At 33.0% G+C, this 24,172-nt stretch overlaps 4 protein-coding genes across 5 annotated transcripts; 2 read left to right on the top strand and 2 right to left on the bottom strand.

Moving 5' to 3' along the window:
• The first annotated feature begins 9,280 nt into the window (after positions 1–9,280).
• On the top strand, positions 9,281–10,450 carry LOC102661176 (uncharacterized). The gene has a single exon (XM_006598263.1). The coding sequence runs from the start codon at positions 9,281–9,283 to the stop codon at positions 10,448–10,450; it is 1,170 nt and encodes a 389-aa protein (XP_006598326.1).
• Positions 10,451–11,175: 725 nt separating this feature from the next.
• LOC100801218 (F-box protein SKIP19) lies at positions 11,176–14,175 on the bottom strand. Its single transcript, XM_003546027.5, has 2 exons — positions 13,595–14,175; positions 11,176–12,196 (listed from the first exon to the last, which is right to left on the bottom strand). Exons 1-2 carry the CDS (start codon positions 13,930–13,932, stop codon positions 11,578–11,580), a joined length of 957 nt encoding a protein of 318 aa, XP_003546075.1. The 5' UTR covers positions 13,933–14,175; the 3' UTR covers positions 11,176–11,577.
• Positions 14,176–16,199: 2,024 nt separating this feature from the next.
• LOC100805497 (kinectin) lies at positions 16,200–18,208 on the top strand. The gene is made up of 2 exons (XM_006598262.4): positions 16,200–16,767; positions 16,949–18,208. Exons 1-2 carry the CDS (start codon positions 16,674–16,676, stop codon positions 17,743–17,745), a joined length of 891 nt encoding a protein of 296 aa, XP_006598325.2. The 5' UTR covers positions 16,200–16,673; the 3' UTR covers positions 17,746–18,208.
• Positions 18,209–18,828: 620 nt separating this feature from the next.
• LOC100804958 (BRCT domain-containing protein) lies at positions 18,829–23,784 on the bottom strand. 2 transcript variants are annotated; one of them, XM_006597450.3, is made up of 13 exons: positions 23,686–23,784; positions 23,553–23,606; positions 23,390–23,460; positions 23,199–23,312; positions 22,553–23,049; positions 22,081–22,188; positions 21,046–21,987; positions 20,863–20,963; positions 20,419–20,605; positions 20,124–20,330; positions 19,870–20,035; positions 19,613–19,731; positions 18,829–19,389 (listed from the first exon to the last, which is right to left on the bottom strand). In XM_006597450.3, exons 1-13 carry the CDS (start codon positions 23,730–23,732, stop codon positions 19,039–19,041), a joined length of 2,964 nt encoding a protein of 987 aa, XP_006597513.3. In that variant the 5' UTR covers positions 23,733–23,784; the 3' UTR covers positions 18,829–19,038. The 2 variants fall into 2 exon arrangements, with proteins under 2 accessions (XP_006597513.3, XP_003547197.3); XM_003547149.4 differs by having other exon boundaries at positions 21,046–21,981.
• Positions 23,785–24,172: the final 388 nt, after the last annotated feature.

Here is a 24,172-nt window from a genome sequence, read left to right as displayed (position 1 = left end):
AGGTTGGCTCTAGTTTATTTTGATTTTCTTTATTGATAAATTTTATCAATTAGTTTTTATATGAGCTTTCATTTTAGTTTTTAATGTATGTATGTTTTGACTTTGAAATATGACAACACACATCCTAATTATATTATTTTATTAAAAATAATTTCATAGAATGATTAACATATGACAAATGGTACAATTAAGCAACTACAGTTTTAGTACAATTTAGTATATATAATTATTCTAAAATTAAAAACTGCAGCATGATGTATCAATATGTGAATTTCCTTTCTGTTTTATTTTATCGGAACAGATTTAGATTACAGTTCTAAATAAGTTCTGATCAATCTAAACACTACTTTCAGCACATGCATATATTTTAGAACTGATCAATGACTGCTACTTTAAAAGTCATGAATGGATTTTGATTCCTGCAGTTGGATTTTCATCTGCACAAAATCTACACCCTTGATTTTATATTTTAATATTAAAATTTAAATAAATATATAAGATAAATATATATCAAACCATTAGATTACAACTGCAGGGTATCTGGTCCTGAATAAAGATATGCAGGAATTGAAATTTCTGGGGCCAATAATTGGAAGGTTAATTTTTTTTTTCGCTGAATTAAAAAAATGACAACGGTAGTGCTATAGAAAGGATATTATTTTAATCAAATTTATAATTGTCAGAGCTAGCTAGGTTAATCAAATTTATATTTTATAAAGATATTATTTTAATCAAATTTATCTCAAATTTTATAGTTGGTTTTTTTTTAAAAGGAAAAATATTTATTTTTATCTATGAAATTATGAGGTCTGATAAATTAGTTTCGCCAAGATAGAAAATTTAAATTTAATCTTCAAATTTATCTAAGTGTAACAAATTAATAATAAGTTGGTCTTGAACTTTCATCAATTTATCATACTTTTTATATTCAGAAATTAAATTTAAATTTTTTATTTTTTAGGAGTTAATTTGTTATCACTTTATTCACTTTATACTTTTATGGATCAAAATGAATATTTATCCAAAAATAAATCTTGCATTATCTTCTCTCTCCGGTAAGAAGTAAAAATAAGAAGCAATTAATCGCGTTTGTGCATGGGTGTATTGTCACGTGAGTAAATAGTAAAAGTTTGGTTTGCTTATAAACTTGATGGTGGTTAAAATTTTGTCATGAACCTCACAAACAAACAAGCCTCATCAATACTTAACGTTTGGGTTCACCATTTGTACAAAACGCCATGGCCCCATAGCACCAACAATTCCACTTGATGCACTTTTTGCTGGTCTTTCCCAAAACACCAATTCCCATCCCAAACAGTCATTGGCCCTTTTGCATCAATTTCTTCTGAAGCTACTTCCAACAAAAGGATGAGGGTGTGTGTCAAATAATTCAAAAATCATGTAGGCTTTTTACAGAATTGTTCTTTTCCATTGGGACCCTATCAAGTGGAGGGGCCCCGCTATCTCTCCAACCCAAGTTCATCTCACGCTGTTGCTTCCAATCACCAAAACATGCCATGCATGCACTGTTTAATTTGTTTGGCCATGTGGATATTTAGTATCAATCTAATTTGTCCACTCTCAGTTGATTACGTTGCTTTCCATAACTAAATGGACAACATATTTAATCGGCATCAACTTAATTGTCATTTGTTTGTACTCAAAACAAACATGCATCAATGTCATCAAATTTTAATCTACTCAATTAAGAACAAATACAATATTTAATTAACTACTACTATCTTTTGCTCAAAAGTAAAAAAAACAATAGTATAAACTTCGTTCGTAATAACTCATGCTTCTTTTCATCCATCTATTTAAAAAGAAAAAAAATTGTTCTCTTAATTTTTGAAGTCTAAGATGACTTTAATTATAAAATTTTAAAATAAGAAAAGAGAATCAAGAGATTTAGAGTAAGTAATTAAATTATATTAAATATGAAGAAGGAATTTTTTTTATTATAGATCAAGATATTACTTTTATAAGGATTTTGATGATGGACAAGTGATATGAATTTGTCAAGATCTAATAATTTCAAAGATCATTGTAATGAATGGAAGGTTCTTAGACAAGAGCAAGAGCTAAAAGAAACTAAAAGATCTTTCAGAGTTCAATCGTGAAGGTGAAAGATAAAGAAGGTTCAACTTAATTAGAGCTCAATCCAAAAATATTCTCATTTTTACAATTTGAAGATAAATTCAGAAAATTTAAAGACAACAATGTGAAGAGCACAATGAGGCCAATGCATTATACTCAATATGTATCTATAGACTGAAGTTTATTTGGATTGATTACTTAGTTTTTGGGCTAAACAACAAATTAAGGTTTATTTTCTAATTTCTCATGAATATTTGTATTTGATTTTGATGTAATAAGTTAAGGTGACTTTTCATATGTTCTAGGAAATTTTTTATGATTTTTAGGCTTCTTAGCTATACCATTATGATGGTTAGTGGAAGTTTATTTTTAGTAGAATTTCAATGCTAAGTGGGAAATGAATTCCTAGTTGAAAGTTTAGAGGGAAGTTTAACCTATAATTAGAGATTACTTTGCAGTTCTAAAAACAAGTTGAATTGGAGTGAAATTTAATTTGAGTTTTTTTTTTGTGTGTGTGTGCGTGCAAGTTTCTCTTGATTATTGGATTTATTAAGTCAATTTATGACAATCACACCTAAGACTTAACACTCACCTAGCTTCTCACCAATTTGTTGAATGTGACATCAATATCTTTTTTTGAATTAATTAACAAAAATTAAAAAATACTCCTTCCAATCTTGATTATAAATAAAAAAAAGACACATTTCACATTTATTAAAAAAATTAATTAATTTTATTAAATTATGTCATTTCCAATTAAAAATAAACATTTTTTCTTAATCATCTTTCATTGAAACTTGATATCAAACATAAAAACATATATTACCTTATTAAATGAAAGATATTTTCACTAAATAAGATATAGATAATATTTCTAAATCTGAAATTTTTAAGACAATTTAGATTATTTTTGTATCCATGTCAGCAATGATTGACTAATAATATGCAAAGATCAGAAATATAAGAAAACAACTAAAATCTGACTTAATATTAAAATAATATACAAGAGTTAATTAAAATAAGATCTTAAGATGATGAATAATGATAAAGTTTTGTCTTTTGATTATATTTCTATTTTATTTTGAAATATGTAAGGAAATCATACATCATTTTAACCACTGAGTTATTCAATGAAATTTAGAAATAAAAGGAAATTAAATGCTAGATGAATATATTCACTTTGGTTTCTATCTATAAAAACAATAGAGATATTACATTGTATAAACTACAAAGAAATAAAATTTATTAGACATTATGATTAAGTACAGATTAAGAGTGGAATTTGTTTTGGTATTTAAGTGAATGTGATAATATTGTGTGATCCACGTACTCAGTCTGGTCTAATGAGATGTGGTTGGTTTTTGTTGTTATTATTATTGTACTCTTATGCTTATCTAACTATATTCCTGAGTGACATATAAGAGACATTAATTAATAAGAGAGATAAATAAGGCAAGTGAAAAGTAGATAAAGTGTATAGTTTTAAAATGTTTTTAAGAAGAAAAAAATATTAGTTAATTACATTTGTTAATCCATGAGCTTCTGATCTAAACTGAACTTATGGAAAGGAATCGAAAAATTATTTAAATTCATTGATTTTTGGTTTAAGTCTAATCATTGGCCATGATGCAAAAATAAATAAATAATTAAAACTTGATGTTTTCTTGTTACAAAATATATATGCCTCTATCAAATAATTTTAAATTGAATTTTTTAATGTGTGTTCATAGGTTTCTATGTTAATATAAATTAAATATACCTTATTAAATTAGAAGTGTTTGTCACTTTTAATTATGTCTCACACACACATATATATATATATATATATATATATATATATATATATATATATATATATATATATATATCTTAAATTGTAAAAGGTGTTGTGAATGTAGAATTATTCTTAGATACTGGCCATCAAAATGTGTTTGGTCATTATCTAATCATGTTTATATCAATGTGTCTCTCTTTGTACTAACTACAAACGCCTAATTAGGAAAATTGCCCCTTGCTAATAATATAGAAAATTGTTCTTTCACTAATAATAATTATGAATATAATGATAAACCGAAAATCATTAGGGTACGTAGTATATCAAATATCTTTTATATATACGTTGGAGAAATTATGCTACATATGATATAGAACCTAAGACAATTCACGAGTACTTAGAGTAATTTGTAACTTATCTGTCATCGTCATCCAAAAAAAAAAAAGGGATAAAGAAAATAGGACCACAGAGGTGCTATGCAACTTTTTCTTTTTTAGCATTTGTCTAATCTTCCATGAAACACCTTCGATCACCACAACCCTGACAATGGTGACAGATTAATTATTATGTATATATAGCTAGCTTATAGTTACTTTTAATGATCGCATATTGATAAATGATTGCCGACCTCAACATCCACAACTAGTTAATTAATACAAATTAAAGCAAAAAGGGGGGCAGGGAACATTCAAAATAAACTTTCTTATTTATAAACATTTAAACCCTTTGAGTTGTCTTCTTTCCTTATCATCACACTGAAAAGAAAAACGGAGCTAGGACCACAAAATTATATGGTACGACCTTTTTTAACTAGATTTTGTGCTGTTGTTTTCCATGAAACATTTTTCATCCTTGATTGTTTTTTACTCAAACTCAACAGCGGACTATTAGGCATATACATAGACTACACTCGATCGCAAACTTTATGATAATAATTGTGGACATCGACCTCAATAACTTATATTTTTTTCCAATAAATCAATTTTTTAGTTATAAAAAATGTTAAGGATCTCTCTTTTCATTAATGATATAACTAAAATAAAAAATATAAAAAATAATCATTACCGTACTAGTCATTTTGATAGGATTAGGTTAGATCGAAACTCAAAATCTAATAAAGTATCAGAGTGAATCTTAACTGCTATTGTTCGACCTATTAGATTACTCGCTATCAAGATGGGTGCAATCTTGTAAACTTCATATTCCAGGTGTTCAGTCCTCGACACCAGAGGTGCGGCCATTTGCTTTTATATAAGGGAGCAATGTTAAAACATGCATGTTATCCTTTAGTACTTTACTCTCAATGGGTATATTAGATTTAGTATTATTTAGGTGAGCCTTACAAAAGTAACACCAAGTTTGTTTTAAATTTGCACTCAACCGAAACACATGCTGGAAACGTGTTTAACATCGTGCTAAGGCTGAAAATCTATACGTTTTTAGAAATATGTTGACTGAAGCAATTGAGAAGTTTCTTAGCTAGAATTAATTTTTACACTCAATTTTTAACAGAGAATTATTGTACTACAATATAACACAAAACGCATGCAAAGTTGGCTGGCACAAGGACCTTCCCGAATTGGCAGAAAATGGAAAAAGAAAAAATATCGCAACACAAAACTGGTTCACAGCTAATATTGTCTTAAAAAACATTATGACACACATGCATTCTTAAACAATTCTACCAAAATAAAAGGGATTCATTTTCCAACGCGTGGAGAAAGCTAAGAAGTTTGATTGGCCAAGAACGTTAACAGAGAATTGAAAATGGTGACACGATAAGATTCCCATGCAGATGTTGTAGCTTTAAAAGGTTAAAAGTCGGAATTTGAAAGGTCAGCTGGTACTTACGTTTGGGCCAATGTCCTACTGCTCATTGGTCCTATATCTGTTGACAATGTTTTTGATGGTTAGTACTGGCATCCAAACATGCCCCACAATTTTCTCTTCACAGTGAACTCGCGGCCAAAAACATTGCTCAAGCATTTTTTTCGTATCTCTAGGATGAACATATATATATATATATATATATTTGCATTCAACATTATCACTCACTATGTCTCTACATCTACAGGCATTACATCGTCATTCATCGATCTCGATCTTTTCATTTGATATGACTCTCTCTGGACAACAGCCGTGAGCTATCTTGATTCCACACACTTGATATTGTGGTTCTAGTTCATCAAATTATTACACTTGCTATTCCTGTTTTTGTTTTCTGTCTTTCCAGTTATGTTATTGCTAAAATTCTTGACATATGGAATGAACAAGAAAAGTTGACTTATAAAAATAAAAATATTTCTTTTCTTTTACTTTTCTTTCAATTTAAATTTAATTTTTTTTCACTCTCTTTTCCTCATTCTAAACATAGAGTAAGTTTGAAAAATTAATTTTATGACTTTGGACCATAAAATATTTTTAAAAAAAAAATTCTACCGTGAAAAAGTATTTTTTTTTTTTATCTTTTCCCATTTCATGTTTGTCCTATTTCTTTTCTTCATCTCTCCACCGCAGACAAACAATGTGGGCCGCTGTCGTCGTTGGGGTTCAAGAACTTCCGCCGTAAGGGTCGACGACACCACCACGTACCGCCAATCACAACCCTTCACAGATCCCACTCCCTGAAGACCATTGTAGACCCATCAACCAGCACCATAGTCACCCCAAAACCCTACAACAGCAATGAAATCACCATCGATCCCTCCATCGCAAACAACAACTTAAAAACATGAACTAAAACTTAACTCGGTGCAACAGTATTTTTACACTGAACAGTAGTCTAAATATATTTTAAAAACATTATAAAATATAAAATATCTTTCAAAGTTATGTGTAAAATATCTATTATACCCTGACTTAATATTTCTAAAAAAACAAAAATATGTTTTCATTTGAACCCCTCATCGCCCATAACGTAATTCCTGCAAACCCCCCCCCCCCCCCCCCCCCCCCCCCGCAGAATGTGGTTGAGAGAAGAAGAACGAGGCATGGACTCTACTCAAGCTTCGATCAATGTCTCCAGAAGCATCCAATCCAATATGTATCGGTGAAGTATATCCAAAGAGGATCGTTATTGAATACATAAAACAAATTGAATTATCTGACCTTCATAAATCATAGGTTTGGATATTTCATCTATACATGTTAGTGATGTATCCAAGAGAGATTCAGTTACGTGAAGTAAATTAAATTCTCGGCACTTCATAGATTGGTTTCAATAAACCATGACTTATGTCCACCTTTTCTACTTTAGCCTGCTATTTTTATTTTTTTTTATCTAGTGAGCCTAGCGCTTAAAATCCTCAAATTTCTTGAAATCTTCCATGCACTTCCTCATATATATAATTATCTGACGCCTACTTTATAAAAATGAAAGAAAAAAATAATGACATACTACTATCTCAAAAGCTTATAATTACAAACAAAATTCACAAACCAAAATAAAAAATGGGGATTTCATCTGGGTAAAAAAGTAAGCTTTTCTTGAAAGTACCCAGACCAAAAATATCTTTTGCTTTTAAACCAATTTTCTCTACGACCCCAGAAAAAATATGTTCTTATTATGACTCCTCAAAAAATACTCTTCCTTTATTGGCCTTTAAAAAATAATCAATGATTTGACATATTCTTGTCAAAGCTTTAATGCAAATAATGCTAGATTTTAGGGTAAATTAAGCTCCAACCATTGTGAGCATATATCTACACGTCAAAAGCTAATTTTATACACCAAACCATAATATACCAGAGGCACCAAGCAAACAAAGGCAAAGATTAAGTAAGTAATAAATGAAATTAATGCATGGAAACTCTAATATAGAAAGCCTGTCTGTCAAACTGTAGAATAGAAGAATGCGGCAAGATAAAATAAAATAAAAAAAAAAACGAACATACCTAAATATAGCTCTCCTAAGAGACTCACTCCCAATTTTCCTAGTTTAAGGCTCTAAGATTCTACCAGTTACATGTCCCATATATAATGAAATGACCTTCAATACACACCTACTGGCAACAACAATTGCAATGTCTCATATCCTCAAAAGTGGGAGACTTTGAACAGACACAACCAAAAAAAGGAATGTCTCTAATATACTCAAATAGGATTTAAAACGTTTTTCAATCTTGATTAGGGTATGTTTCAGTGAATACACAAGTTAATAATCAACAATAGCTTAATATATATATAATTGATTTGTTATTCTTTTATAGTAACATACTAAATTCAGTTTCTTATTATGAAAAGTTTAATTTATTTTAGATATTTTTTCAAAACAACAACAATAATAACTAATCTCAATGTATTGATAAAAAAGTGTTCAATTTATGTAGTAATAAGATCAACCAATTGAAAACTTCAACAATATCACATAATTAAAACTAATATTTCAAAATAATTAAAAATATCATTTTAAAAAATTAATTTTTCCAATAAAAGTATTCAAAAATTATAAACACACAAGATTCACGTAGATGTGAGCATGGTATATATAATAATAAAAAAATACTCAAATTTAAATAATTAATTTATATTTATTATATTCTTTTAATTTATATATTTCATATAGGTATTGCATCACTATTATTACTCAAAAAAAGAATAAATCATAATAAATTTCAATATTAGGCTTAATATTTTTTATAATAACATGTACACTTTGATTAAGACAACATCTATATTTTCTTAAAAGGGTAATACAGTATTACTATTACTCTTAGTTCGTATATCATTGACAATTTTATGCTATCTTAAATTTATAAAGTATTTTATTACTAGTTTTCTTACTGATTTATTATTGTCTATAATGTTAGAGCATATGATGAATAAATGATTCAAAATAAGTTTGAAATTAATGAGTTTCATAAGGGATTTTTTTTTTTTATATTATGTGCACATTGTTGCGTACTTGTGATAGGTAGGTTTAGACAAAGTGGGGAAAAAGAGAGAGTTGAAAATGCCAAAGTTCAAGTAAAACTATCCTACTATTAAACATCCAAACAAGACATTCTTTTTGATTCATTGTTTAAACAAGACATTCTAAATACCACTAAACTAAATTTAACTATACAATCAAATTAGAAATAAAAACGACAATTATGTCCATTCATTTTATTACTAATATTATTTTTTATTTAAAAGTTGAGATACTTGCATTCTTGTTTCCCAAAATTATGTCCATACCTGTGCAAACGCATTGCACAGGTCTATATCTAGTTTATAAGATATTTTCATTCTTGTTTTCCAAAATTTTCTGCTAAGAAATCTCTTCCTTAGTTTTCCACCTCTAAATCTTCCCAGCATGTTTTTTTTTTTTTTTTCTCATTGTTGATTGCTAGTTTGGTTATTAGATATTTAAATGCCATGTTTTTGTTTACCTCGCTTGTGCTTCGTTTCTTTTGTTATTTGCAGCCATGGCATTCTGTCCAGACGAGTTACTGTTATTTAAGATATGTTCTTATTTACCAGCAAAAGCAATTTATAGGTTTAAATGTACATGCAAAACAGTGTCCAATATTGTTGAGGAAACCGAATTTGCAACTAAGCAGACAGAGAACTCATTGAAAAAGGATGACACATGCTTCTTCCTTCGGCATGAGACACCTCAAACATATGATGAAAAAGTGGAGTTGTACCCTTTACCTGGAAAGCAATTGTCTTCTGGCGTGTCTGAGGATGTTTTGAGATTCTTGTCAAAGTCGTCAACAAGAATGTTGGCTTCCACTAAGGGATTGATTCTTCTTTGTCTTACAACAAGCAACACATACACACCAGCAGTTGAACTCTTCATTTGTAACCCAGCAACAAAGTCTTGGTCGAACATTCCTTCCCCCATTCAAGTTCAAGAAAAACAGTTATATGCTGATCCTAAAATGGTGTTGCTAGAAGAATGTTCCACCGGTTACATGATAATTCATTTTGAAGTCCAAACTGATTGGTCTGCAGATTATCCCTGCAACATATACAAGTCCAAGGAAGGTTTGTGGAAAGCAATGAAAAGAAGCTTCTATGCAGGTGGTAGGAACATGAAGTTTGAAATGCCAGTCTATTTGAATGGGGCAATCCATTTCATTTCAGATTGCTTTCCTTATCTGACTGAAAGGAGCCCATTTTATAGGCCTTATATAATGTCCTACAACCTTGAGAGTTGCCTTTCAACAATGCTGAGGGTGCCAGAAGATGCTACACATGATTTGAGTTGTGATTGTGAGATGAGCATTTTTAGTTGGGGAAAGGCTCAGTCCATGAGCATCTGTTTGGTGAGGCTAAGAAAGTCTGTTGTTACCGTTTGGATCTTGACAGATTATGAATCACACACGTGGTTCAGAATTCTCGAGGTAGCAACACAAGAGATGGGTTTGAGGGAGGAAGATCCTAAAATAACCGGGTTCACGGTTATCAATGGCGATCTCCTGATTTTGGCAACTGAAACAAGAGTCTACAGTTATGGTTTGACTGATGATGGAAACTGTATGAGGGTTGAGGAAATATGCCAACACAGATTCGCATCCAAAGTTTGCTTTACTTCCTACTCAGATATTCTTCGTCTCTGTGGACCAGGGGCTACATGTTTGCCTTGTTAATAAGGTTGTTGTTCTTGTCAAAGAAATTGCAATGAAGAAGTGGATGCTATCGATATGACCATTCAGAGTCCAACAATGTTTTCTTCAAGTTCCTATTGCTGCTAATGATTCTCCAAGATATAGCATGTTGTCTTTGCTTTTTCGGCGTTTCTGCTTTGTTAAGTGCTGAGACTTTGGGTTATCCTTTCTGGTTTTTGCGTTTCGTTCTTTCAAAATCACAAGTTGTACAGTAAAAAGTCTAGACCTAGTTGGGGTAATTTTTTAGGATTTTCAAAAATAATTTTGCTATCAAGATTATTTTTTAGAGAAATGATTTTTTTTTTTCACTTTCCTACTAACGAAATTAGATTCTGGGTGAAAAATGCACAATATTTATATTTAGATCTTAAAATAGACTCTACAGATTATTATTTTTAACCCTTTGTATTCGGTCAAGAGGTTCATCGGGAACAAATGCTATGCATGTCTAATGTCTTGTGGGACAACCAGTAAGCCGGGGAGTTTTTTTTTTTTTTTTCTGGTCAGCGTTTTTTTATAATAATTAATTAACAATAATATGCAGTCTTTCCTTTCGTTCAACTTGGTTTGTTATGTCAAGGGTAAAAAAAAGTAGGCCAAAGTTGAGTGAGCAGAGCAGCGTGGGTTTGGATCTCAATCATAGGAATCAATCTAAATAGTTGTATTTTTCACATTTACTGAACCACAAAATTTAACATTTACTCTAATTTGATAACTATTACCTTCATACCTTTGGATTTCAAAAGAAAAAACTACACAACAAGGTTCAGGGTCATCGACTTTTAACAGAAGACAACCAAATATAGCTTCTTACATGTATCAGATAAAAATACAAGTTGCAAAAAGTGAATTCTCTTCACAAAGGTTCCAGATGATTATCAGCTATCCACCCATGTAAAAGATGATCATGCAGTCTCACCTACCAATTTCGTTGAAACAGCATTACTACATTGAGTATCTTTAGAAGATCAAGGATACTTTACTGAAATCCATTGCAGTGTGTTTCCTGGCTTTCTTTTGATTGGAAATGCTAGAGAGAGGAGGTAATAAAGAGTAACTGAAATATATTCACAGCACCAGTTTTCCTCATGCTGAAATGTCTAAATTTGTCAAAGGCCATAATAATCAGGATCAGAATCAAAATCATAGTCAGAAAAGTCGCTCCCTCCAGAGAATTCATAATAGTCATAATCATCATCAGACAAGAAATCTATGTCAGAAATCGCAGATGAGTCTTCATCAAGTGATCCATAATCAACATCAGCTTCAAATGGGCAGTCATCAGTGGGATCACATGGAAGCCGTAATTCTTTGATCTGTTCAGCACATCTTTTCCCCAAACTTCCTGCCAAGTTAACATTGAAACACTGTCGTAAGTCAAGAGATTCAAGGTGAGGACAGCCATCAAGAATAGCAAGCAGGCCTTCATTAGTAAGTTTGTTTCCAAAAAGCTGGAGATGGTGTAATGTGGGCATGGTCTCTGCAATAGCAAAAGCCTCCTCATCACACTCAATGTGCGGACGTCTGTAACCTTTCATGTTGAATTTCAATGTTTTTAAGTGTCGGCAACACCGGCCAACAGCTTCTAGAGGGTCCCTAGTTGGGTTAAAGCTGCTGATTGATATATCAAGCTCCTCCAGCTGAGGAAGCTCTTTTGCAATTTCACACAATCCTTCATCTGAAATTTGGTAGCAACATGCAAGACGTAGGCTTCGTAGATTACTTGTACTGGGAAATGGCAAGACAGTGCAGGGGGAGAAGTGTTACATAAAGACGAAACCAAAAGATTTGGCATGACATTGACAAACAACCTATATAGAGATACTACCAAAAGATATGCTGAGGCTTTGGTAAACAATATAAAAAATGTGAAATTGCAAAGTTAAATTTACAAGGAATGAACATTTTACACTCCAAACAAGAACCAAAAAGGCAAAATTAAATGTGTTATGACACAGGAATATTTCCTCTCAACTCTCATGTCAAATTTTAACATGATAATACTATATGTATGTCTCTCATAGTAGACATTAAATAAGTACAAGGCCTATATAATATCAATAGGTAGAGAATGTGAATATGGTATGTCATGTACTCCCTCTGGACTCATATAAACAAAAAAGAGGTATTGTACCTTAGACTTAAATATAAGCAAATCTAACTAATTTTGTCCTATTTAATGCAATCATTCCTAAAACAACCTTCATTTAATTCTAATTCTATTTTCAATGACTCCTTTTTATTCATGATAGCAAATTACATGAAGAACATTTTAGAAATAACCTTATTTTTTACTTGAGAATAGGAAAATTAAATGATGTCAATTAACTTCTTAATTAGTATGAAATTAGTTATTTTTGCTTATATATGAGTCCAGAGGGAGTACAACATCAGAGGATCCCTTCCCACTATGACACAACACACATAGTTTCAGCAATATCTACATCACACACACATCAATTCTACATGATATACCATATCTGCAATCGAAGACAATTGAAATATACCATTAAATCTATGTATCATCGATCAATATAGTCATCACTATTCACAGTCTTAACTCTCAATCACAGGCAACAAGAAATATGGGTTTGAATTATAATGAGAAATATAAAGGAATTAATAAATAAAAACTCTGCCCTCCGTAGTAGTGAGAAAAAAACACACTAAAGAACAAGGGAATCAAAAGCTTCTGTCTATTATTTTGACGAGGATATGCTAAGAACAACACTCTTTGACACACTTTTTTAACATTTTCTCTGTTATTGGATTTTTTTTATCCACAAATGTTAGTTTGTTAATTTTTGTTACAAATGTCAGTTGGGCGATCTCTCCCCCCTTCCGTCTCTCTTCATCCTTCCTCAACAAGTGGGCCAACCTTATGTCTCCTTTCTCTATTATTGGGTAAAACCCTACAATCGACGGAATTTCACTGAATAACAAGAATTTGCCCAATTTTGACAGTAATTTTAATGTTTGAATGCAAGCCGTGGTTAGGGAACACAAATAAGGTATGATTAGCATCCGCAAGGAGACGTGCAAGTAAGTAACGTTTGAGAAAATAGGGAACAGAAAATACCTAAGCCCGATTAAAGAAAGCAGAGAAAGAAGTGGAAGATGACTCACGAATGGGTGATGTGGCGGAGGAGATCATCGGTGGCGAAATACTCGATGTTGATATGGAGCAAGTGGCCGGAGCTGTAGTCAATTGCGCGGTGGCACATGGCCAAGAACACGAAGTTGGTTTCAATGTCGCCCGAATTGCGCATGTCGATGGTGCGCCACAGGAGAGGCTCCTTCGAGATGCCGCGCCACACGGAGCACACGCGCTGGGCGCGCGTCAGGATTTCGATTGCGCCCAGCTTCTGGAAAATCGTGCACACCACGTCTCGCGGAAGGTCCAGCCAGTTTCGTTCTTCTTCACAATCTGCTACTACTGCCTCCTGCGTCGACGACCAAGACATTGGGAGAGAGAACTTTGGTTGGTGACGCTCACCATTCACCTATTTATTGCTTTACCCTTTCCCCTTTCTTTCATTGCGAAACTGGGAATGCAAAATTGGGTTGCCAAGCCCACTTATGGATTGGGCTAGCCCACTCTTTTCTGCTAGGAAATAATCTCTTCCCAAATGGCCCAAACATTCCTTCAACTTCTTGTCGAGAGAAGAAAATGAATAAGGATTGTCAAGAAACACTTGTTGCTACCTTTCCCCTGTTTCTTTTTTCTTTCACCATCCAATTTACTTTATATTGTAATAATAATGTTTATACACTATTAAATAATGTAGTTATTCAATTCAAACTTTAAAGAGTATACTACAAATATGAATATGATTATTGCATCCTTATGAGTTCCATTTTTTCTTTATTTTTCATTCGGGGAAATGAAACATTGCTGTTCTTTTTTTTCCAATAAAACTCAACACTTCACTTGCACACATTGACGTGTTTAAAGGGGGAATTATTAGGACGATTCAGGTGACGAAGAATTTAGATAATATGGATGAAGTCATAAGTTTTAAGTTCAATGCAACTATTGTATAAAAAATATATTCTATTTGAGGTTAATTTGTTGTAGTCTTTCTCTGCTATAACCAACATAATCTTTCCGGTTAAAGAGTTATATTTTATTTTTGTGAATTACTTTTAGAAAAACAATACAATAAATTTGTAATTCTTCGGGATTGGAGTGGCAGATGCATGTTGTTTGCCTATGCTGCAAAATATAGGATAGTGTACTGTTATTCATGCAGAGCTGTGGGCAATTTTCTTGGGTGTCTCAACTGCTTGGCAGAAGGAATTTAAAGACTGTATTATTAATTAAATCGGATTCTATGGTCCTTGTTATGTTCCTTCGAGATGGTTGTGCTCAATCTCATGCTTGCTTTCCTCTAGTTCGGAGTATTGAAGATTATAAGAAGGGTGTTAGTCTTAGAGTGCAGCTCGTGCTCAGGGAAAGTAACCAAATAACTGATGAGTTGACCAAGTTTGGTCATTCTCTAGATGAGAACTTTAAGATTTTGAGTTTATTCGTTTGTTTTTGTATAACGTCATCTTAGCGGATGCTTCGTCAATTGTGTTTCCTCTCGATTTTTAGTGCTTGCTTGAGAGTTTTCCCATTTTCTCTAACAACTAAAAAGCTTAACATTGATAGTGTATATGTTATTTTCTCGAAAAAAAAGAAAAACCTATAATAGTATATGATTTGATAATTAAATGCCTCCTCCAAAGACTGAGGGCGCTTGTAGGGGCGTTTATTGCGCTTAAACCCACATGCAACGACGTGAGTATGTAATTTTGGTCAAATGCAAAGACATTTGTTAGTATATGATTTGGTAACTTGACCACAACCAAAGTGGCCAACTGTGTAATACTAAACCACGTTCTCTTCGTTCTAGCTGTGGGTTTCGGTAGTGTGTTCCATACTTCCATTCAACACCTGTTCTTCAACGTGGTATTCCAGTTCTTTATCTGAAGCCACATATAATAATAATAAACTATAAAGCACTTATATATTGGAGATAGAGTAGGTAAACAGTAACAAGACAAACCAACAAAAACAACTCCTTCAAACACAACTGTGTAGAGGTGGACAAATTAAGTACATGTATAAATGTTGAGAGAAATGCTCACATTTAATATTTGAATGTCTCTAACAAAAATATATACCTCCAAAAGCATGTATACCAATGGAAAAACAAAAACAAAAATTACTTGTCTCTGATTAATCGAAGAATACCTAGAGCGCCCTACATTTATATAAAAAAAGTTAAAAACACATACACACACTCTTTTAATAGGTCAGTTATTATTTCATTTTTTAATTTTGTTTTAAAAGTTAACCCATTGAAGATTGAATTCATTTAAAACTAAATTAACAACAAATAAATATACATTAGAGAGAGTGCCTTGAAAAAATATATTTACATTTTTTATAAAATGGTTGTGAAATGACGTGAATTTTTTTTTTTTTATGCTACCTAATTAGCTTCTTATCAATTTAAGAATATAATGTGGAAATGATAGTTTACGTGCGTTGTAAACATGCATATGCAAACACACAAATGGTAGATTTGTTTAATTTTATAAAAATCACTTTTAAAATCAAAACCAATTAAATCTAAATAGCATTTTATCGATCAATCGCTTGAAAGGTCAAGCATAAAATAACATTGTCTGCCAAATAATTATTTTATTTTAAAAATAGTTACGTATGTTTTTTGTTATTTGTTATTCATTGATGTATTAGTTTTCTGTATTGTATCTTAATTTACGTAAATTATGCAGACAAAGTTGGATACAAAAGATTTCACTGAAAATCTATCTTAGGAATAAGAGAATTTACTCAGATTTGGTTTGCGGCCTCAGAGAAGGACAAAACAAAACCATGAAAAAGTCAAACTCTAGGCAACAATTGCGCATCAACCATGAACCAGCCCATCTCCCATTTGAACTAACACCATAATATACTATAATAGAAATCAAGAAAGAATAGCATAAGCTCTTTTCCAGCGAACAGATCAGAAGGGAGAAGGAGAATAAAGTTTACAAAAGTAATCGCTCTTTCTTAGATCTCACCACAAAATTCATTAAAAAGAAAAAAAAAAAACTAATTTTCTTATTCTGCTTATCCTCCATTCATTCTTCCATTACATAGTGCTGTTTATCACGTCTTTTTACTTTTTTGCCTGTTGCTGGGTATAGCATGGATCATGCTCGAGCATATTCATCTCCCCATTTTCTTTCTTCTTCAACTAGTAACTTCAATGGACAGCCAGAAGAAGAATGCAGTTTGGAAGGTAATTAATTTCCTTCATGTGTTACACACTTTCAAATTTGTTTTTCTTTTTTCCATTTTGGATCCAATCTATCATCTTAGAATGGTAAAATAAAAATGGACAGAAACTTCGATGAATTAATCATATATGGGGATAAAACTGGTCATGCATCCTGATTCAATATTTAATTTTTTTGCTATAGGCCTTGCCACCAATGTTAAGCTATTACTGAAGCTAATTCAAGATCATAATGGGTCTAGCACAAAAGAAAATGATGAGCGCAAGTTTCATAGGGTGAATGGAATGATGTTTATCCTAGATGAGGCTAGGTCCAGGATTCAAAAGATTCAATCTACAAGCCAGAGAAGAGCTGAACTTAGGAGGTGCAACACTGACCTTAGGCCTAAGATTCCATCTCCCAAGGACAGAAAGCCTCCTTCTGATGTGCCTATAGATGAGAAAGAGAGGCTAAAGAGGGAGCTTAACGCGAGCTTGGTGGCACGACAAAGCCTTCAAGCAATGTGTTCAAGTTTGGGAAAAGAGAAACAAATTATGGCCGCGGAACTTGCGAGGAAGGCTCAAGAGTTGACAGAACTGGAGGACTTCATTGGTGATCTAAAGGCGCAGAATGACATGTTGATGGAGAAGTTGCATGCATGGAGCTCCGAACAGAAGGAGAAGAAGGGTAGTGGAGTGGAGATGGAATGCAACATAGTGCTACGAGAGCGTAACAAGGCGCTTTCGGAGCAACTCCAGAAGTCGATTGATGGTTATCGGTCTTTGAAGAGAAGGCTCAGAGACATTCAAGAGGAGAACAGGCAAATTCGCGATACGGTGGAGCAAATGGAGGAGGAAGTTGATGCAGGAATTCACAGGATAGGTAGCTTCAAGGAAGGGAGGATGAGAACAAATGAGATCAAAGAAGAAATTTCAGCTATGGAGCATATGCTTGATTCTCTCAAGATGAAAATCTCTAAATATACACAGAAGAAAACTTGATGTCATATGCCAAAAGCTCAATCTGTGATTTGCAAGGGATCCAAGAGAATGGGCATTGTATCAATACATGCATCGTCCATTTACAGCATGCTCTTGTTCAATTCTAGCCTACCTCGTCTATTTTCATATCTAGAAAGCATGCTCCTAGTCCTAGACCATTGTAGAATGGGAGCCATTAGCCAAATCTGTTCTGTAAAATATGAGAGTGAGAAGAAAGGGTCAAACTCAAAGAGAATAGTGACATACATTCCACATGCTTTTGAACTTTGGTTCAGATGTACACTGACCCAAGAGTTGTATAAACCAGATTCCTGTCCTCTCTGTATGCATGTCCTAAATTCAATTTTTGTTCAGTTCAGTCTGATCTATTTCATGTAGAGTTTGTTAGTAAATGCATAATTCACACAAAAAAAGAACTTAAGAACCTCACCGCTGTGTGGTCTAGTAATAAACACTAAACAGTTACATAGACTTGTACGAAAATTCAAGGAAAGTATTTTTATCACTTCGATGGTGAATGTTTGTTTCCACTTCAAACTAGCTCAAAAAGGCCACGGTTACTAATATACAGTCTGGCTAATTGAACAATATTTTCTCGATGAACTTGATGATAATAATTTGACACTAAATGTTATAATTGACAAATTGATATTATGAAAATATTTGAATTGATGATTTATCTTATACTATTGATTAAATTTATATTTATTTTTCAAAAAAATATATATGTAAACTTAATAAATAAATATATTATTTAGTTTAAATATACAAATCACTAATTTATATATTTAATCTTGCATCGCTAGGCACGTCACTATACATTATTGAAGTGAAATCTGAAGTCTTTATAAATCAACACAAACAGCAAGGTACTTCCGTTGACCCTTAATATAAGACGCTAATTAGGAGGAAAAAAATGATCATTTTTTTAAGACGTTTTACAGGAAAATTTAGTATAAAAATTGTTATCCATAACACCATCTCTTGGATGTTACAGACCATTCACGACATTGTCTATAAAAAAAATAAAAAATGAAAAAAAGGCATGGTTGCATATACGTGTTTGCATTTTTCCATTAAAAATGGCAAAGATTGAGATTTTACCATTGATATAAGACGGTTTCAAACACAATTCTCGCTCCATCGGGGATACATTCACAGTATATATTATGACTCCTAAATTTTTTGTTGCATAATATTGCCAATATTATTTTTAACATGATAATTAATGATGAAAAGGGAAAAACATCAGTTTGAGATCATATGCATGTAAATGATCTCAATTTTCACATTTCATTGAGCAAGGCATTTCAGTTTGCAGGCTGCAATTGAATTCAGAATCCATGTATTACTTGCTACCTTTGAACCTGTAGAACTTGCCAGAACCTCCGCATCATGACGCCTTTGGCTGCAAATTGTATCCTTTTTCAAAGGCTTGCATTTATCAGGAAGCTCGAGGCTGTAAATTATAAGGGTTTGGTATGGATGCGTATCTGGTGATGTTGATTCTTGGTCACCAGACACTGGTTTTCTGTGCAGAATTATCCCTCCAGCAGCAACCAAAAGGTCTTGCAGATACCCCTTGTACGAAGGTATAAAATCTCCCATAACATAAAACTTGTAGCCATAAAAAAGCTTTGGTTGCTGCATAAGAAATTTGGTCAACAGAAATCATTAGTTTGCAAACAAGCATTTATTGAAATAGACTGCAATTACTCTAACTTTGTTGGGCCTAGTAGTTGTAATGATGGGCCTAGTTGGAGAAGGGAAGTCACTGGTTCAAATTCTCTTAATTTGACATTTCTAACAAAATTAATAAATTAATATTTGTCAATTAAAAAACTGTGACAATAATGAAAAATCTAACCTTGTTCAATACTCTTAGTCGTCCAAGACGAGGACCATCTCTAATTCCATGGATGTCGACATTAATTTCATATCGCTCCTCATCAACAGGACCCATTTCTTTCATGCAAGCTTTAATCCCTGCTTAGCCAAAAAACAACCAATCCCAGAAGCAAAAAAATTACAGGACAAAAAAAGGGAAGAAATTCGGACATTTATTATAATATTATGACAAATGACAAGGACTTAGAAGTAGGAAATAAAATAGACTGAACTTACACTCAATATTGAGAATCCACTTTCCCTCCAGGATACCCAACAATACTTTGAGGGTCCTTCTGCATGCCCCATTTTCATCCGTTGATGCTATAACATGGGTGACACTCGAGTCCCAATTTTTCAAAACTGCAGCTTTCGATACTCGTTCAAATTCGGAAACAACTTCCTACAATTCCAACCATAAAAAAAAAGTAATAAATAAGACTTCCTTCATGAGAAATAAGATAACTAGAAACTAAATGGAATTATTTTACCCTCTCCTGTACGGATAGAGCAGAACAACATAGTACAATTTTCTTGTATGATCTATGAGCAGCCCGACTTTGGTTTGTAGTGTCATGTTTAAGACCATGGTTTTTACCCTCGCTAGCTGCGCATTTCTTGCTCCTTTTTTGGGATCCTGAACCTTCACAGGGCAACATGGAGGAAGCATGCAGAGGGCATAACATGACAAAGTTTTGCTGCAGTAAATTACCATGATCTAATTAGGGTTTTTTTATCAGAAAATAGCATCGAATTTCAAATTTGATTTGAATTTTATCACAATACCGTATCCCATCGACATTGAGAAGTCCAGTTGGCACACGGAACATGAAAGCTCCTGCGACAGCTTTTCTCATAACAACCAAGTGCGGCCCCTTTTAGTCCACAAAAACTACATTTGATTCTTCGACTTCTACTTATTTCAGCTTCAAGATTTATTGCATTATCACCGTCAAAATATACATTGGGGGCCCTGATGCATGTTTAGAACACATTATTTACAATCTTAAATTCAAACTAGAGCCAATTGCCAAAACCAATCTAACAAAAATCCATGTCAGCATATATTTAATTATTTTGAACGATGATAAACTGCAGGATAAAATATCAGAATTAGAATGACATCTTCAAAAAATAAGATGAGGTCCAAAATATAATATAGTTATATTAAGTGCCTTATATTGACAAAAGTATGCAAATAGTTATATCACTCATGTAACAATTCTTTACCATTCTGTGCAGTTCCTGTGACAATGCGTGACTTTAGATCCCCCTTCATAATCTGCTGTTACAGGCCTGCCATCAAGGTAATGCACCATAGGGCCAGAAGTCTGTATTTTGGATTACAAAATGTAAGTTCCAGTCTAATTATAGTGATGAGTGATGACAAGACAAGCAAGTAAACAAGATTACCTCTGATTCTTCTGATGAGAGACAGAAAATGCATTGATACTTTGTGACATGGCTCTCACATTTCCTTAAAGCTGTTTGATCCATCAAAGGACAATGTTTCTCTTTTGATGTATCATTCAAATCCCTGACATCAGGACCTTGATGAATACTTTCAATAGGTAGAATTTCTTCAACATTTTTAGTCTTAGAGATACAATCAGAGGAAAGCTTTTGCCTTTTAGTAGCTTTCAATTCTTTACTGCAAGACATAGATTTTCTGGAATACTTGCTTTTGCATTGCCTGCTATTAGAGTCCTTCCCGTTATTATCTGTTTGCAGACTGAAAATGGATGAATCAGAACCAGCAAACTCATTGGTTTGACTGACATTTTGTTTTCCAGATCTTTTCATCCGGCTTTTTCCAGAAATCTCCTGAGCATGATGCTTCTCATTTTCTTGTTTCAATGGCGAAATATCTGTATTCTTAGCCTTCTTCATTTCACCAATGCTTTGAACTCCTAATGTATTGGGGACTGTACAAGCAGTTATAGGCGTTGGAATTGTACTGGTATTGAAACAAACCCTCTTGTCTCTTCTACTATCCTTCCTCGGATTAGAAGATTTGTCCAATGCTTGTTCCTGAGTAACCTCTAATGATATATATGAATCAACATGCATTTCATCAATTGAATTTTTTGGTTCCCCAATATGCTCTTGTTTATTTTTATCTCTACCCTTCCTTCTTCTTTTCGTAGACTTCTTCATTCCATTTAGATCATCAGAACTTCTAATTTGAGGAGACACACTCGGTGGTAATACATCAGCCATTATATTTCCTTCTTTGGGATTATCAAATTTCATGTTGCCAGCATCAACTCTTGGCTGATTTTCCGCCAGCTCTAGTGAGGAAGCCACCAATTCCTCTTGATTTTCATCATCCTCATAAGTATCCATGACCTGCAGCTAACATACAACTTATTAAACCTTCACTAAGTAGGTAATATATACAATCCTAAAGTATGTACGAGTATCATGTTGCTTCAATTATATCACTACCTGCATTTTGGAGGGACTTGAAAATAATTCAGGAGTGCAAGGCCTTTGTGTCCATTCAAACATTTCACTGTCAAATAAATTAACAGAGCCTTTATTTTGCACCTCATCCTACATGACAATGGCAAGAAACAGTGATACTGTAATGTAATTTAATGCTAATATTATCAGAGCATTACTCAAATTTGAGCAATGCAACCTAGATGTCTAACCCGCCAAAATAGAACTTCTAAATGAATATAGAACTGTTAGTAAAGCAAATTTTGAAGTCTAAAGACTTTAACAAGGCTTGCTTTTCTCAATAATCAAGTAATCAATCAAGTCAAACAAAAAAATATTAAAACATAGAAGGAACATACAAGAGCTAAATGTCAAAATGACTTTTCAGGAGACATAAAATGCACAACTGGCAAAAAAAGAAATCAACAATTTCATCATTTTTTGAAATCTACTTGTTTGTTAATCCAACACTTACCATAGGGGCCACATTAGAAGGGATTTCATCATCGGAGTCCTTGAGATCACTGAATGAAGGAGGATTTGGTGTTGAGCCATCAATAATTTCATCATCATCAGTTTGTTGACTTAACCTTTCACCGTCTTTTTCCTCTCTCAACCAAAAGAAAGGTGAGAGAACAGGATTATCTTTTTCCCTTTGGAGGGGCCTTTCACTTTCCATGACTGGGACCTTTTCTGTTCCCTCTTTCTCTTTGTTAATTTCACTAAGTGAAACTCCAATCTTCAAACTCTTCATTGGAGTTTCTGAAAGGAGATTTTGCGGCACCTGTACCCTTTTCTTTGCTGGAAAAGAAGGCTTTGCAAAGTCAGAACCTGAGCTTTCCATGCTGGCCTGAACCGTCTTCTTAGACTCCTTCTTCTTCCGGGTTTTCTTCTCCCGCGGACGACCTGTATGAGTTCCACCAGCTTCCATCTTGCCAGAGTTAGCATCAACTTCACATTGCTTTTCTCCATCTGCAATATAACTTTAAGCATAAGTTTTTTTATAAAAAAAAAAATGTACAGTCCATTCAGAATGGCAGGTTCCCCAATTGAAAGCAAGCCATGCATAATCTCGTACTAACGGATGTATGAAAATCAAAGTCGCAATCGCAATCACTCACCAGATAAGTTAGTAACAGGTGCATTCTGGGTTTCAAATATATTAACTCCTGAAGCAGCTTCCATGTTTTTATATATGCTGACCAAGTTGTCCATGTGAGGAGCAGGGCGAACCTCTACATTTTGAATTCGATTTTGAAGTGTAGTGCAGAATTAGGGTTATTATACGAGAAAGCGAGAGGATGAGACGTACCTCGACGAGTGAAAGGAATTTTACAGACAGGACAAGCAGAGGCTGATTTCATGGACTTGAAAACGCACGAGCTGAATTCAAAATAAAATTAGGTTAAATTAGCGTTGCTATTGAAAAGAAAGTGCCAAAGAGGAAGAATGAATTGAAGAGGGTGTGGATTTACTTGCAGAAAAGATGATTGCAGGTAAGCGACACTGCAGAATCGAGCAAACTCCAACTGCACGAACAATACAAAATGAATGAAACAGGAAAAAGAATAGAAGAAGAAGAAGAAGAAAGAGATGAAAAATTGATACCAGATGGGACATATAAGTTCTCTGGCCATTCTCTCTAGATCCCCCATTGCGATTGCGCAGACAGACACCAACAACACAACTCGTACGGAATGGAGGTTTTAACTTTTAAGTTTACTTTTGAATTTAAAAAGCGCGCGCTTCTCACGCGCCAATTCTTTTCACTTTTGTGCCTGAAATTCACTCCAACCAATATTCCTCCGCTTTGTTATTTACTTTTTTTATTTTGGGTAGATAACTCGGTAGGCTTAATCCTTTTTTATTAGTTACTCACTTAGTATGTCTTTATTTTGATAAAAAATAAAAAGTCCAACTAATAAATATGTTATAAGATTAATTTTCATATGTTGAAAGTGTAAAAAAATTTATACTGTCAACAATTATAAATTATCTTAAATTTAATTTTCAATAATTGTTGCAAAAATCAATAATTTGATTCTACATGAGAATTTATTAAAACAAATGAATATTAAGAAAATTTATATTTTTA

This window comes from Glycine max, chromosome 15, assembly GCF_000004515.6.
Source record: "Glycine max cultivar Williams 82 chromosome 15, Glycine_max_v4.0, whole genome shotgun sequence".
Classification (NCBI taxonomy): Eukaryota; Viridiplantae; Streptophyta; class Magnoliopsida; order Fabales; family Fabaceae; genus Glycine; species Glycine max.
Note: the sequence above shows the minus strand (reverse complement) of the source record. Positions and strands in the feature narration are given on the sequence as shown.